Source organism: Acipenser ruthenus, chromosome 53, assembly GCF_902713425.1.
Source record: "Acipenser ruthenus chromosome 53, fAciRut3.2 maternal haplotype, whole genome shotgun sequence".
Taxonomy (NCBI): Eukaryota; Metazoa; Chordata; class Actinopteri; order Acipenseriformes; family Acipenseridae; genus Acipenser; species Acipenser ruthenus.
Window position 1 is genome coordinate 1,761,198 of NC_081241.1, and position 15,377 is coordinate 1,776,574.

Here is a 15,377-nt window from a genome sequence, read left to right on the forward strand (position 1 = left end):
AATAGTAACATGTCTGTGATGATGGTTATTTGCATGCGTGTTTCTCATCAACAGAGGGAAAGCCCAGGAGCAGACAGAGGGGGGCTCGGAGGACAAGGAGGAACTGGAGAGACTGAGGAGGGAAAACAAGGAGCTGGAGGCGATGTACAAGGAGGAGAAACTGAGGAGGTTTGTTAAAAAATACCTCGCAGGTTTACCGTAGAGGATAAGCCGATTTTAAATTCTCATTGTGTTTCTACATGTCTCCCCTCCTTATCAGTCTAACAGTGACCTTTCAACTCTGCCTGTACACAGAGTTGAAAGGTCACACTGTCACATGATTTGAATGGAACGGGGAAGGCTGTCTGGCAGTTAGGAGTCTCCAGACAAGCTTCTCAAAGCCAGGTTTTACAAATGATAACGGCTCCCGGGTCATGTGATCAATTTGACCACACAAAGCGTCTGAGAAGCACGACAGCGTCAAAGAAATTTCAACGCAAAATCATTTTACTGTAATGATGTGTTTATGATTTCATGGGGCGATGCTGTCGCGGTGATATTGAAGAGTGTAATATTAAAAACATCCTAACATTAGGATTATAAACTTGTCTTTGCAGAGAGGAGCTTGAAGAGACCCTCCGAGACCTCAAGCCCCAGGGAATGGACCCCCAGTTTGAGACTCGAGCCACCCCCACAGCAACGATATATTTCTTTCAAAACGGTCTTCAAAATTAGTTGTCCCTCTCTAAGCAGGACATGTCTGGAGTTGTCTGAGTTAAAAAACAAACAAACAAAAACATTTTGTATAAATATCTACAGTAGGCCTAAACTACTGCTCTCAATTAGAACTGTTTCCTGTCTCTTGTATTTGAATTTACTCTGAAAGGAAACCAAACTCAAATTCTAAACAATTGTTTTTCTGAGACGTTTAACGGCTCTTAGTCGAATTTGCTCTCAAACGTGATTATTTTCTGTATTGTTCTTAGTTGAATTTGCTCCTGTTTGCCGCTGATTTGACTGTATTTTTATAACGGCTCTTATCTGTAATGTGATATTTTGTAACTCCTGTAAGTCGTCCTGGATAAGGGCGTCTGCTAAGAAATAAATAATAATAATAATAATAATAATAATGCAGTAAAATCTAATTATTTCCTGTAGCGCACTTTCTTTTTTACTTTAGCCTACTTAGTAACAGTTAACAGAAAACAGAACACTCCCTTTACAGAAATAATCATTTTGAAATGTACACAGAAAGGTTGACAGTGTGTTTATTGCAGTTTATTTTATTTTTTGTCGTCTTTTGCTTCCGTTTTTGACATCCAGTTTTGAGTTTCTTTTTATCGGTCTGGTTCCAGAGGTTCGGCAGGTTTCGTTTTTGATGGTTTAAAATCGTATAATTTATAATTCGGGCGTTATGATAATAAGACTAAGACGTTATGATAACGAGCCTCAATAAAACGCGCGTCAAATGAAAGTCTTGCTTGTTGGAAAGTCTGACAGAACTCTTGTATCATGTGTGTCGAGATCAGCCAATAGCTGTCGGCTTTACGAAGCACTGGGGCGGACCTAGGACTATATAAGGAAGGATAGGACAATGATGTCACAAGTGGGCGGAGTTAGTAAACACTGACGCATTTCTGGAGCCCGTAGAGCTTTATACAGTCCTAGGTGAGGACACAGAAAGTCTGACAGAGAGTTTATTGCAGTTTAACGAAGTCACGTAAAACACAGTCCCTCTGCAGCTCCCACTCAGCACAGGTAGAAATATTGTGTTCCTGTGAGTCCGCATTACAGTGTAAATGAAACGGATGTGTCGCGGGACAGACCCGGACTAGGCTTTACATTCATAATACACGGGTTTAAAAGTGACGTTTGGCACAGATTGGAATATAGAAACATTACATTTTACTGGAAATTACAAATCTGTGCTGCCCTCGTTAATGATCGCGTTGCTATAGGTTTTGTGAATGGAGGCTGTTCTGCTGTGAGTATATCGGGGTGCTCTGTGCTCCCCTCGTTAATGATCGCGTTGCTATAGGTTTTGTGAATGGAGGCTGTTCTGCTGTGAGTATATCGGGGTGCTCTGTGCTCCCCTCGTTAATGATCGCGTTGCTATAGGTTTTGTGAATGGAGGCTGTTCTGCTGTGAGTATATCGGGGTGCTCTGTGCTCCCCTCGTTAATGATCGCGTTGCTATAGGTTTTGTGAATGGAGGCTGTTCTGCTGTGAGTATATCGGGGTGCTCTGTGCTCCCCTCGTTAATGATCGCGTTGCTATAGGTTTTGTGAATGGAGGCTGTTCTGCTGTGAGTATATCGGGGTGCTCTGTGCTCCCCTCGTTCATGATCGCGTTGCTATAGGTTTTGTGAATGGAGGCTGTTCTGCTGTGAGTATATCGGGGTGCTCTGTGCTCCCCTCGTTAATGATCGCGTTGCTATAGGTTTTGTGAATGGAGGCTGTTCTGCTGTGAGTATATCGGGGTGCTCTGTGCTCCCCTCGTTAATGATTTCAGTTGTGTTGCACGGTCGAAACACAGCTAACTGCGGAACGAGTGATTTAGGAGATACAGACACGGAGATGACTTCAAGGAGAAGCAAACAAAGATGTCTCCACAGCTGCATGGGAACCTCAGCATTTCCCCGGTTCATTATTAATAGCGGGCTGTCAAGACTTGTCAGCGGGTCGAGCGAGGTGAGATAAAGACACACACAGGATTATTTAAAGTCGTTCGTGACTCGCATGACTCTGAACAGGTCTGTGTTTCTCTCTCGTCATGAACCAGCTGCTGCCCAACCCAAGGAACTGCTTTGAAGACATTTCCTTCCTGTGTCATGTGACCCGCAGCTCGCTTCAGCTACAGTGAAGAGGAGCGCTTGTGCGAGTCGATTTTATACTTCGTATTGTTCAGGATAGTGGATAATAAAACTATATCCATAATAATAATAATAACACACATAAATATAATACTAATAATCAGAGTTGAAAGTCAGCCGGTACGGCCCGGAACTGCGTACCGGCAAAACATCTTGTCAAGGTACTTCAATATTTCATCTTATCACAATGATAGGCTGCATCATTTTTTCTTTGTATTTTCCGTCCTTTTCGCTTCTTCTTCTTCGTTGTTCGGTTATTATTGATGTTTAAGCAAAATAACTCGACGTCACGCAGGTTCCGGTCATGTGACTTATGATGTCAGAGTATGCTGACTGCCAAAGGGGCTTCCGCATACTTGTGAACATGGAGTCTTCAAAATAAGAGAGCTTTTATAAACTGATATTTTCTAAAGACACAAGCATACAACTATTCCACTATAATTTGATAAAACTATTATTGTGTTAAATACGTAAGAACATAAGAACATTTACAAACGAGATGGAGGCCATTCAGCCCATCTTGCTCGTTTGGTTGTTAGTAGCTTATTGATCCCAGAATCTCATCAAGCAGCTTCTTGAAGGATCCCAGGGTGTCGGCTTCAACAACATTACTGGGGAGTTGGTTCCAGACCCTCACAATTCTCTGTGTAAAAAAGTGCCTCCTATTTTCTGTTCTGAATGCCCCCTTTATCTAATCTCCATTTGTGACCCCTGGTCCTTGTTTCTTTACTGCACAATACTGTTATTTTGGTACTGCGTCAGTGACTTGGAGAAAAAGAACGTCTTGTTTAGTTTTTCAGGGCAAATCGGGTAACCCTAACGACATGAACAGTGCGAGAAACTCAAGCTCGAATATAAATTTGGTCAGACACCAAAATCCAAGCAGAACAACTGGACAAAACACACAAAAAGATCATAGTTTTTTTTTCCTATTAAGTGCTGTTGTAACTGTTAGTATTAACCTGTATATTTCAAGTTCAAAATTAATCATTCAAAATGAAACATAATCTTAATTGAAACAAAATTGTTTAAAATACAATGCTCCCATGGCACTCAATTAGCAACACAGACGTTTCCAAAAACGAACCCAGCATTTGAGTAACTGTGATAACAAGAAGCGGTCGGGATGATTTCAAACAGCATGAAAAGATAAGGGGCCGGTCTAAAGAAAGAGAAAGAAAAATGACATTTGAAGCGCTGTACTCTTTAACAACGGACTTGTTTCATTTGTGTTGCAGAGGAGAAACACAGCTAACTGAGGAACGAGTGATTCAGTAGAGAGAGGCATGGACCCGACTCCAAGGAGAAGAAGAAGGAGTAAAGAGAATGACCCGCCTGATATGTCACAAGAGCCTGCCAGGTACTGAAAGTCTTTTCTTATTAGTTCACGGTGCGGCGGCATGCTGAATAATACCTTTACTAAGAAGCTGTTCAGGAATCCAAATCACTGAGCTGAGTCTCAAGCCCAGGGTTAGAGTCCAGACCTCTCTGTGGTTTACAATGCTTCCCTATGCTTTACCAGACCTCTCTGTGCTTTACAATGCTTCCCTATGCTTTACCAGACCTCTCTGTGCTTTACAATGCTTCCCTATGCTTTACCAGACCTCTCTGTGTTTTACACTGCTTCCCTATGCTTTACCACACCTCTCTGTGCTTTACAATGCTTCCCTATGCTTTACCAGACCTCTTCCTCTCTCATTCACCTCTTTCTTTCTCATTCTCATTTGAAAAACCATGTTAATGAGTATTAAGAAATAAGAAAAAGTCAGTCTATCACGTTAATTTTTTTTATTAAATCACATTACTAAAATCTGAAATATTAAACATTTTATGGAAATAAAAAAACAAAAACACACACACAATAAAGCAAACTTAAGTTCACTTTTTTTAAAAACTGTTACAGCACTGACTATTGGATGCCATTTTTTAAAATATATATAAAACATAACAATTCTTAAAAAATAAATTAAATACAGTTACTTCGTATGAAATCCATTCGTTGCTGAAAACAAATAATTCACCTCGTTTCGCTCTGCAGGTGGCGCCGTTTTACCCCCTAACTTTCATCCAAAGTTGTGTCAGATTGAACATTCCCTTCACCCGAGGAGTGGAGAGGACAGACAGGGAGTTCAATACAAAGGGTTTCTTACAACACAAAACAGTCTACTTCAGCTGGCAGATTGTTACAGGGGAACCAGAACGAAGCCAAAACCCAGGATAGAGCGGCTCAGTGAATGTGGTTTGGAATCTGTGCAGGAGGGTCATTGTGTCAGAGACGCCATAAAAGGACAGCGTGCTGGCATTAAAGTCCAGATACACTCCTATTCTGGGGGAGTGGGGGGCAGTTATTGCAGTTTCATTGTTATTGTGCCAGGCAGAGTAACTGGAATCAGAGCAGAACAAACTCCAGGACTTGTCATTGAATCCAAGGCTACAGGAATGATCCTCTCCTTTCCTGCTGATTCCTTTATATGTGACTCCTATAGAAGCCCCTCCCCCACTCCACTCAATCTCCCAGTAACAGCGAGTCCCAGACAAACCCTCTCTGCAAAGCACTTGGGCCCAGCTCTCAAATCTCTCTGGGTGAGTGGGATATCTCTGGGTCTCTCTCCTCCATGTCACCTTTCTGTTCCCTTCAGACAGACAGAGGTTTCCTTGCGCTGTGTTGGGGTCCAGTGTGAGCTGACAGGAATCTGATTGAAGAGAAGAGGACGGGTAGAGGAGAGACGGTTAGAAAAGTCAAATCACTGAGAAAATCAACAGTCATTGTCTGCTGCATCCTCACATCCTGTTTATGGAAGGTGTGTGTGTTGTTTTAATTATTTTTTTTAATACATTTTTACCACTTTTTTAAACTTTTAAATTGCATTTTCTGCCTCAAGATGGCTTCCCGCGGACCGGCATGGACCTCTCAGAACTACATTTCCCATCATCCTCTTGTTCATTGGTAATTCCATCTCAATCACATATGTGAGTAGGAGGATGATGGGATATGTAGTTCTGAGAGGCCCATGCAGTTACATGTGAAGCCATCTATAAGTATAAAAAAGTGGTCAAAATGTAAAAAAATAAAAATAATTAAAACAATACACACACCTCACGTAAACAGCTGTAGCAACACATGGGAACATGCAACACAATAAAATACAAAGGACCTTATGAACCCTTTAAACCCTCTTGCTGTTTGATTGTTTTGTTCATTATAATTCCTCGATCTTATCAAACTTCTTCAATTGGAACCAATCAAATGCAGCTCTGCATACAATTACAGTTCACTTAATGTTCCTACAGGGTATGTGTTGCCATTTTACCCACTCAGACCCCTTGCTTACTAAATATCTTCAATAGAATATCATCCACTCTTCAAATATCTGTCTAATATTTTAATGAGCAATCCATCCCACAAGTGCACTGATACTGCAATATACATTTACTACCAGCACAGGATGACTGGGAGGGATAGCTGTTCATTTTACCCCACAACTGGTTTCACATGCATTGTACATGTATTAAAAGATGGGATGATTATCTATTCAGGGATACCAAGATATTTAGGGAGAGAAAGGTCTGAGTGGAAAAACAGACAACAAATGCCCCTCCCCCAGTCATTCTGCATGTATTCATCTGAACCAATACTTGTTGGAGAGGAGTGTAGATTAATGGCTTCACAATTACTAATAAATAATAATAATTGCTGCCCTCAAGCTCCACCCCTCCATGTTCTGTAGTGTTAGCTCTTCTCTCAATGGAGTGACACATCTTTCAATCAAATGTTTCAGTGAAAACAGACTTACATTTTAAAAACTCAGCTCTGTTCCTTGGCTCTGGAGCCTGCAGACTGTAAACTGCAACTTCATTCACTGGCCAGAAAAAAGAGAGAGAAATAGAATTGAAACATGTGGATTAATACACAACACACACAAGACTCCAAACAGTAATCTGAAAATAAACAAGGCTTATTCACGGCATTTCAGGGTGTAAACATCTCTCCTCCCTGCTCATTCTTCCCTGCTGTCTCCCTCCTGCAATATTCATATAGCCAACAATCTGCAAGAGGTCTTTATTAATGTCTTGCAAGTCCTGTCCCTCCTCAAGCCATGGTCTATTTGAGAAATCTCTACCAAAGGAATCTATTTCACACCAACCTGTTGTGGTTATTTTGACTAATTCACCCTTGCAGAAGTCCTCAATATGGTCTTTAAGTTCAGATACAGCTTTCCTCACAGCCCCAAAAGAGATGTCTGTATTGACAGTAACGCTGGGTAAGTCTCCAGCTTCAGGAGGGGCACAGAGAGACTGGAATTTCTACAACAGGAAAGTGGAGAAAAGGAGTTTTCAGTGAAACAGAATGGGGTCCAAAACATTCCTGGGGAAAAGCAAGGATTCATTCAATTGGAGAGGTCTGAAACCGTCCCAGTTATGGACTTGAGATTTTCTAACAAGCAGTGATGTTACCTGTAGAAAATGGATGTGATCCTCTGTCTCTGAAAGCTGTTTCAGCTCAGCGTTTCTCCTCCTTAGCTCAGCAATCTCCTGCTCCAGTTTCTTCATGCGTCCTTCAGCCTGATTCACTGCAGCCTTCTCGTTAGCTCCAATCAGCTCAATAACCTCAGTGTGGATCTTCTCAATGGATCGGATCAGCTCAGTAAAGATCTTCTCACTTTCCTTTATTTCTATGCATGCAGATCTCTGAGTGAAAGAACACAGTAGAGGAGACATGGTTAGAATTGATATCAACAACACATCAGGCATAGACAGTAAACTTCTGCAGATGTGTTCCAGTCCATCTGTTAATAATAATAATAATAATAATAATAATAATAATAATAATAATAATAATAATAATAACCCCCTCTTGTCAATACCCACTTTCAGTGACACCACAGCCAGTTTCATCTCCTCAATTTCTTTCAGTCTCTCCTGGATTCTCTGTTGTATTTCTGTCTGTGTCTCTCCCAGCTGCTTCTGTGTAGAAACACAGTGACACAGTGACATTTCTGATGGGGCACTGAGTGATATCCTGTCACACCCATCACAGGCCTGTTAAGTATGCTATTGAACCTGACAGAATCAATTTAGTTTATATATATTTTCTATTTTCTGGTACCCCTTACCTCTTTACAATGTTTGCAATAATTCTGAGTGGTTCTTGAATATAATTTGCTCTTCTGTTCCAGTTGCACGCCATAGACATCTGTAGCACAGGCTAGATCAGTCAACATGTGTGTATAGGAGTAAGATACAACACCACCTAGTGCACAGCTGCCAGCAATACAAAAGAACACTTGATCCACAGTAGCTGTCCACTAGATGGTACTGTTTCATACTAGTAACAGTGAATGATGGCTGATCTAGCATGTGTTACATGTTTGTTTTGTGAAGCACCTAGGAAACTGAAGCAGATTTCTCTTTAATTGATATTTAGGGCTTCTGATTTCCATTTTTAATCGATAAACACAGATAAAACACCCCTGATACAAAAAAATGAAATCAGTGTATACCCAATAAACACCGGAAAAACACTGGACATGGTTACTCAATTCACGTTGACTTCATCCCTTTCCATGTGAAAAAATACAATAAAATAACCTAAAACCTAAAAAGAATGACAAAATAACAACCTTTCCCAGCGCAGTCAGGCAATGAACCTCCTTCCTGACTTGAATCTATCATTGATTCATTCTGAATACTTTAAACTGAGTGGCAGCACGTTCCTGCATTTCTATTGGAGGATTGCACACGCTTGTGAGATTTAAAACGAGATTACAATTAGAAACGGAGGGTTGTTCTTGCTCGTGGGATTTAAAGCTATATTACAGTTCAACAGGGAGGATCCACACACTCGTGGAATTTAAAACAGAATTGAAAATTGTGAAGAAATGTAAAAAATGCCTAAATACACAAAATCCCCAGAAGAATGAGCCCGTGAGCAGAAGGACTTCACTGTGGAAGAGAGCAAAGGAAAGAGGGGACCAGTAGGGTGAGCAAAAGAAATTGTAGATTTTAACAAACAAAATCCCAAATAGGTTATTACATTTCGTTTTTAACTAACTTAAACATATCTGTTTTAATCATGTAAAAATGTGTTTTAACACACCAAATTCAGCTACTTTTCTGCCTGGCGGCCATCTTGGATTTGAGTTATGCCCTCTACTGACTTTGAGCCTTCATAATTAAAAAGATGAACACTTTACCAATAAAAACAATTCTTCTCAGCTAAATGGTGGTTATAAATTGAAAGATCAAACGTTTTAAGTGTACAAGCAAATCTCTCAAAAACACACCCCTCACTGTGGTTGACTGGCAAGAACGCCATGGTACAGGCACAGCAGCTCTGCCAGTGCAGATAGATGCGTATGTGTCACTTTTAAAGGCACGGGCACAGCAGCTCTGCCAGTGCAGATAGATGCGTATGTGTCACTTTTAAAGGCACGGGCACAGCAGCTCTGCCAGTGCAGATAGATGCGTATGTGTCACTTTTAAAGGCACGGGCACAGCAGCTCTGCCAGTGCAGATAGATGCGTATGTGTCACTTTTAAAGGCACAGGCACAGCAGCTCTGCCAGTGCAGATAGATGAGTATGTGTCACTTTTAAAGGCATGGGCACAGCAGTTCTGCCAGTGCAGATAGATGTGTATGTGTCACTTTTAAAGGCACGGGCACAGCAGCTCTGCCAGTGCAGATAGATGCGTATGTGTCACTTTTAAAGGCACGGGCACAGCAGCTCTGCCAGTGCAGATAGATGCGTATGTGTCACTTTTAAAGGCATGGGCACAGCAGCTCTGCCAGTGCAGATAGATGCGTATGTGTCACTTTTAAAGGCACGGGCACAGCAGCTCTGCCAGTGCAGATAGATGCGTATGTGTCACTTTTAAAGGCATGTGTTTTGTTTACTATATATCAAAACACAATTATTAAAGTCTTGTTTAAAATGTGATGTATTAGTTTATTAAGAAGATATTATGATCCCTGTGCTGTAATCATTGTTTCAATATATTAAAGAGGCCCTGCATCATAGAGGCAGCACTGGGTGAAGCTCGCTCCGTCCTCCGGCTGCAGCACCAATTTTCCAAGCGAGGATCATATTTCCACCACATCACTACAAACACAAGCATGGCTGGCTCTTGGTTTAATGAAATTAATAAACACCGAAAAACAGAAGCCCTGTGTATATTGAATATCATATTAATCTTGTATATTGCATATTATATTAATCTTGTATATTGAATATCATATTAATCTTGTATATTGAATATCATATTAATCTTGTATATTGTATATCATATTAATCTTGTGTATTGAATATCATATTAATCTTGTATATTGAATATCATATTTATCTTGTATATTGAATATCATATTAATCTTGTATATTGCGTATCATATTAATCTTGTATATTGAATATCATATTAATCTTGTATATTGTATATCATATTAATCTTGTATATTGAATATCATATTAATCTTGTATATTGTGTATTATATTAATCTTGTATATTGAATATCATATTAATCTTGTATATTGTATATCATATTAATCTTGTATATTGAATATCATATTAATCTTGTATATTGTATATCATATTAATCTTGTATATTGTATATCATATTAATCTTGTATATTGAATATCATATTAATCTTGTATATTGAATATCATATTAATCTTGTATATTGTATATTATATTAATCTTGTATATTGAATATCATATTAATCTTGTTTTTTTTTTTTTTTGCTTTTTAATTAGGTGCTTGACATTGCTGGGAATGCTATTTTTGAACAGTTTTACCAATTAAACTATAATATCTTAAACCATGAAACTGATCTATGATTTTATAAAGTTGCAAGATACATCTAAAAAACAATAGGAATATAAATCATGCTAATTTTACACTTCAAATTCCAATGCACCACAAAACAGCTGAACAAATCCTTCTTACCGTGTGAGGCAGGGCTGAGGTCCTGTACGTGTAAACAGTGTGATTTTGTTTGATTGTAAATAATGTTTTTGATAATCAAGATTGTGCTAGATATGGCAGGGTATATTCAAATCCAGGTGTGGAATGTGGCCAGGTGTTAATTGATTAATTGATTATCAATTAGCCCCGGCCACATGCCTTTAAAAAGGGTCTGAAAAGCCGGTTTCTTGGTTCTACAAGCAGGGATACAGACTGTCTGGGAAGGAGAGTGTTGCTGTAGGATCCTCACGACTGCGTGTGTTAACCAGGGTGAGGAAAACACAAGAGGAAAAATGTATCTCGGATCACTGTGTGAGTTAACCAGGATTGCTAGCACTGGAAAGAATAGGGAACAAGTTTAGGGGATTTTAATCCCACCCAAGTCTAGAGAGGAGGTGTCAGGGAGACTGTTCCTGGAGCGGGACCTCCTTTCTTGTTTGGTCAACTTTTATTTTCTAGTTGTTTTCGAGCAGTGTTTTGTTTTGAATGTTTTGTGTTTTTGTATCAAAGAAAACCTCCTGTGTCTCTCCTGTCAATCAGCGATAGCCACACCCATAACAACACCCCTGTTACACCCTGAAATACATTGTAGTACATCATAGTTTAGAAAGAGCAATTAAAAAACTAGGGCTCTTTAAATAGCTCTTAATATACAATTAAAATCTGATCTCATGTGAAACTGTATAACCTAGTAAACAGACATGTTAAATATCCCTGGGAATTCTTATCTTCTAGGATAGCTACAAGGAAATGGTTCAAATCCTTACCTGTTTCACACTCCTTTCCTTCTTAGCTGAGACTGTATCATGGCTCCTGTGTTCATCTTGTGTACACAATAAGCAAATACACATCTGATCGGTTCTACAGAAGACCTCACATAATCGTTGATGTTCTGCACAAAGCTTCTGCTCCAGATTTCCAATTGCATTGATCAGCTTGTGCCTCTTGAAAGCAGCCCCCTCATAGTGTGGCTTGACGTGTGTCTCACAGTAAGAGGCCAGGCACGTCAAACAGGATTTCACAGCTTTGAACTTTCTCCCAGTGCAGAAATCACACGGCACATCTCCAGGTCCAGCATAACTTTGAGCAGGAGGAGGATTGAGTCCTGTCATCTTTAATTTCTCCACAACTTCAGCCAGCATGGTGTTTCTGCACAGATCAGGCCTTGGGGTAAAGGTCTTTCTGCACTGGGGGCAGCTGTAGACACCTGTATGATCAGTCTGATCCCAGCAGTTCTTAATACACCCCATACAGTAACTGTGTCCACATGGAATAGCAACTGGGTCCTTCAATAGATCCAGACATACTGAACAGCTAAACTGATCCTCTGACCACAAGTTTGAAGCCATCTTGCTGCAGTGAGACAGAGAAACTGATTTCACAACAGAAACTTCGCTGTGCTGATTTCCTGGAATTGTGTAAAGCTCTAAGAGGCGGGGTTTTGGACTGAGGCCAGGTTTATTCAAGCAGGCTGAGCAGAGACTGCTGAATCAGTGTGAGAGGGGCGGAGAGGAGAGAGTTGTGAGTGGGACTGGAGTTTGAGAATGGCATTGTCACAGTAACCCTTTTATAGCTACAGTATGTCTCTGACTGCACTAGACCTTCACTTCTGTGTGGGTCTGAATCCTCAGAAGTTCACAAGGGAAGTGAGTTTGGTGGAGTTCGATCTTCGTGGGCATTAATCCACATCTCAAAGTCCATTAGTCCTCAACCACAAATTTGTCTCTGAGCAGCAACTGCTTTCTTCCCTCCAGTTCAGGGCAAGCTTGAGGCACAGAGTCTGAACTGCTCACCCCCCTAAGAGAACATGAAGAGTGGTCCCTCCAGTCCAGGGGAGGTTGTATATTATGAGAACTAGACATGTTCTAGTGTTATCAGACAGGGTGTGTACGTTACTGACATACTCATTTATTACAGTGCTGCTTTCATTAGTTAAAACCATTTTATACAGAACAGACACTCAAACAAAGCTTACAATCAAGGGACCTACTTTTCAAATCTGTGCACTATTTGTTTTATTCATTTCAGACAATGTCTTCCCTCTCATCAGCAGAACATCATTCTCTCAAGTCCCTTCTTGTTTTACTGTTGCTCGTTTTGTTTTCCACACTGCTTTATTTCCACTCTCTTTGACTAAGGTGAAGCCCATTGATCCTGTAGCCCCCACACTGGTTTCCTCTCCCCGTTCACTTCCTTCCTTCCTGTGTTACAGATAATAGGACCCCACCTCCTGACCCCCTTCATCAAACATTTCAAAGAGATTTCATTTCAATCAGCCATGCTGCTGTGTTTTCATGAACAGATCAAATTGGTCATTTTGAAAACTCTCCTGATAGATAGATATTAATGAACACTCATGGGGACCACACTGAGGTTAAAGGTTTAAACGTCATCATGTTCTTTACATTTCTTACCTGATGAGGATTTTTTATGGCTGTATCTGTTTAGATTTTATTCACCGTGCTTACTAACTATTCCAGCAAAACACTGCTTCTGAAAAGACTCCTGGAGGCTGATTGTGGGGAAGCGTAAGACTGTTGCACGGGCTGCAGTGCACAATGCTTACCCTGTGGACTTCAGTGCCCAGCACACCGCCAATATGCTTCCCCACCTCATTTCCCCACAATCAACCTGGACAAGAGTTTTCAGAGGCAATTCCTATAGGACCCCTATTCCATACCCGGTGGGCATGTGCTCGGTTTATTCACCCTGGTTTAACATCCAGTCGTGAGCCTTCAGTCAACCCCTCTGAGGCTTGCTAAAGAACAAAGGAATTGGCTTTCCCGCTCCTCTTTAAAGCATGGGACCTCAGTTCATTGCTAATCAATAAATCAATTAACACTTGTCCTAATTAGAGAGGGAACTCTAACCCCAGCCCTGTCATATTCAACACAAACTTATACATTTGAACACACTGTATTTACAACGCTAGAAAGAAACAGAACACACACTATATACATGTACGGGCCCCAGCCTTGCCACAGGGACTTTGCCATTGTCTTCACTGCATTGTAAACTGTGCCCCCTCCCCACACTTATGATTAAGAACTCTAAGGTCATGTTGCCATTGACCCTTGGACATTTCCTGGCTACCCAACAACAAGCAAAGGGCTTAAACATTAGGGAAACATGGCATGTCCCCCAAATCAGTGTCCCCCAGTACATTGTAGCTAAATAAATACAATATATTTAAATATACAACATTGACAGTGCTATGGCAGGTATTTCTATATATATTTTCAACATTGTTCTATTTATTCAGATGTAATGCTAAACATGCATAATCTAACAGAACATCAGTAGTTTTGGGAAGTGCCTCTTATCTCAGAATCTGCTGACATGGTGTCTAGCGTCTTTCCAGCGTACCAGTGATAGGATCACATGCAAACACAGCATTTACTACTTGAGAATTTACTGTTTTAAAAAACTGCAATTAGGATCTCAGCACCACAATCAAATTGTAATCCCAGTTACAAAACAACATTCTCATGCAGGATGCATGTGGACAAAACTCTAATTGCAATATCACTGATTGAAATAAAATGATTGTATTTGAATGCCTATATATGCACACACATCCGCTGGACTCATCTTCAGAGCATGTGACAGGTCTTTTTATCTGCTTCAGATAACTCTCATAGACAAGGGGCTCCTGGAACACACAGTCCACTTGCAGTTTCACACGCTTCATCAGGAATTACAGTTAACACGTGTTTATCTGTATCTACTTAGTTACTTGGACTTTGTTAACTTATCAGCCCGTCTTACTTTTTTTCGGTTTTGAAAATGAGATTAATGATTTGGATCCTCACCTTCCTGCCACTTGTCCGTAAGTATTTAATTGATACTATATACTATAGAACAAACGATCCTCAAAGGAAATGCAGACACACAGTGGCCCTATAATGGCAATATTAGAGATCTCTACAATGGGTAGCTCAAGATCTTCAGCAGCAATGCAGACAGACAGTGACACAGTATGCATTTAGATGTTTCTCTGTTCTAATAGTATCATAATGGTATTGACCAATCCATTTCAGGATCACTGTGTATATATTTATTCAAAATCCATTGTATTGTCTTTGCTGGTAGAGCTGTGGGTCTGCTAATGATTCTGTTAGGATTCCTTCAAGGTAACATGTTGGGATTATTATGGGATTCATTAAGGTTACCAGTATATACTGAGCTCAGATGTATAATATAGTGTAATAGTAAAGTAATTATTGTGGGTATTGAATGGGATAAAGCAAGCCTCCTTCTAGCTCTTTGAAATGTATAGAGCATCCTGGAGAAAGCGTTCTGGTTTGTGAGCTGTGAATGAAGCTGGATTAATAGTCTTGGTATCCCTGAACAGACAACCATCCCATTCAAAAACAGGCAAAATACATGGATACAATGCTGTCTTTTTATGAGCAAATCAGAATGACTGGGTGGTAACTTTGTTCTTAAAATGGACAAACGTCTGTTTTTTCCCTGTACCTTGTTTCTGCACTGAACCCAGTTACTACTTTGTGAGAAGTGCAGCGAGTGTTTCTGTTCTGGTATATTCATTTCTTTTTTAAAAAGTTT

General features: G+C 40.2%; 1 protein-coding gene across 1 annotated transcript; it reads right to left on the reverse strand.

Annotated features, from left to right (window-relative positions):
* Positions 1 to 4,623: 4,623 nt before the first annotated feature.
* LOC117965741 (tripartite motif-containing protein 16-like protein) lies at positions 4,624 to 12,194 on the reverse strand. Its single transcript, XM_059016582.1, has 6 exons — positions 11,576 to 12,194; positions 7,720 to 7,815; positions 7,306 to 7,539; positions 6,996 to 7,155; positions 6,645 to 6,701; positions 4,624 to 5,543 (listed from the first exon to the last, which is right to left on the reverse strand). The coding sequence occupies exons 1-6, from the start codon at positions 12,155 to 12,157 to the stop codon at positions 5,014 to 5,016; spliced, it is 1,659 nt and encodes a 552-aa protein (XP_058872565.1). The 5' UTR covers positions 12,158 to 12,194; the 3' UTR covers positions 4,624 to 5,013.
* Between the last annotated feature and the right edge of the window lie 3,183 nt (positions 12,195 to 15,377).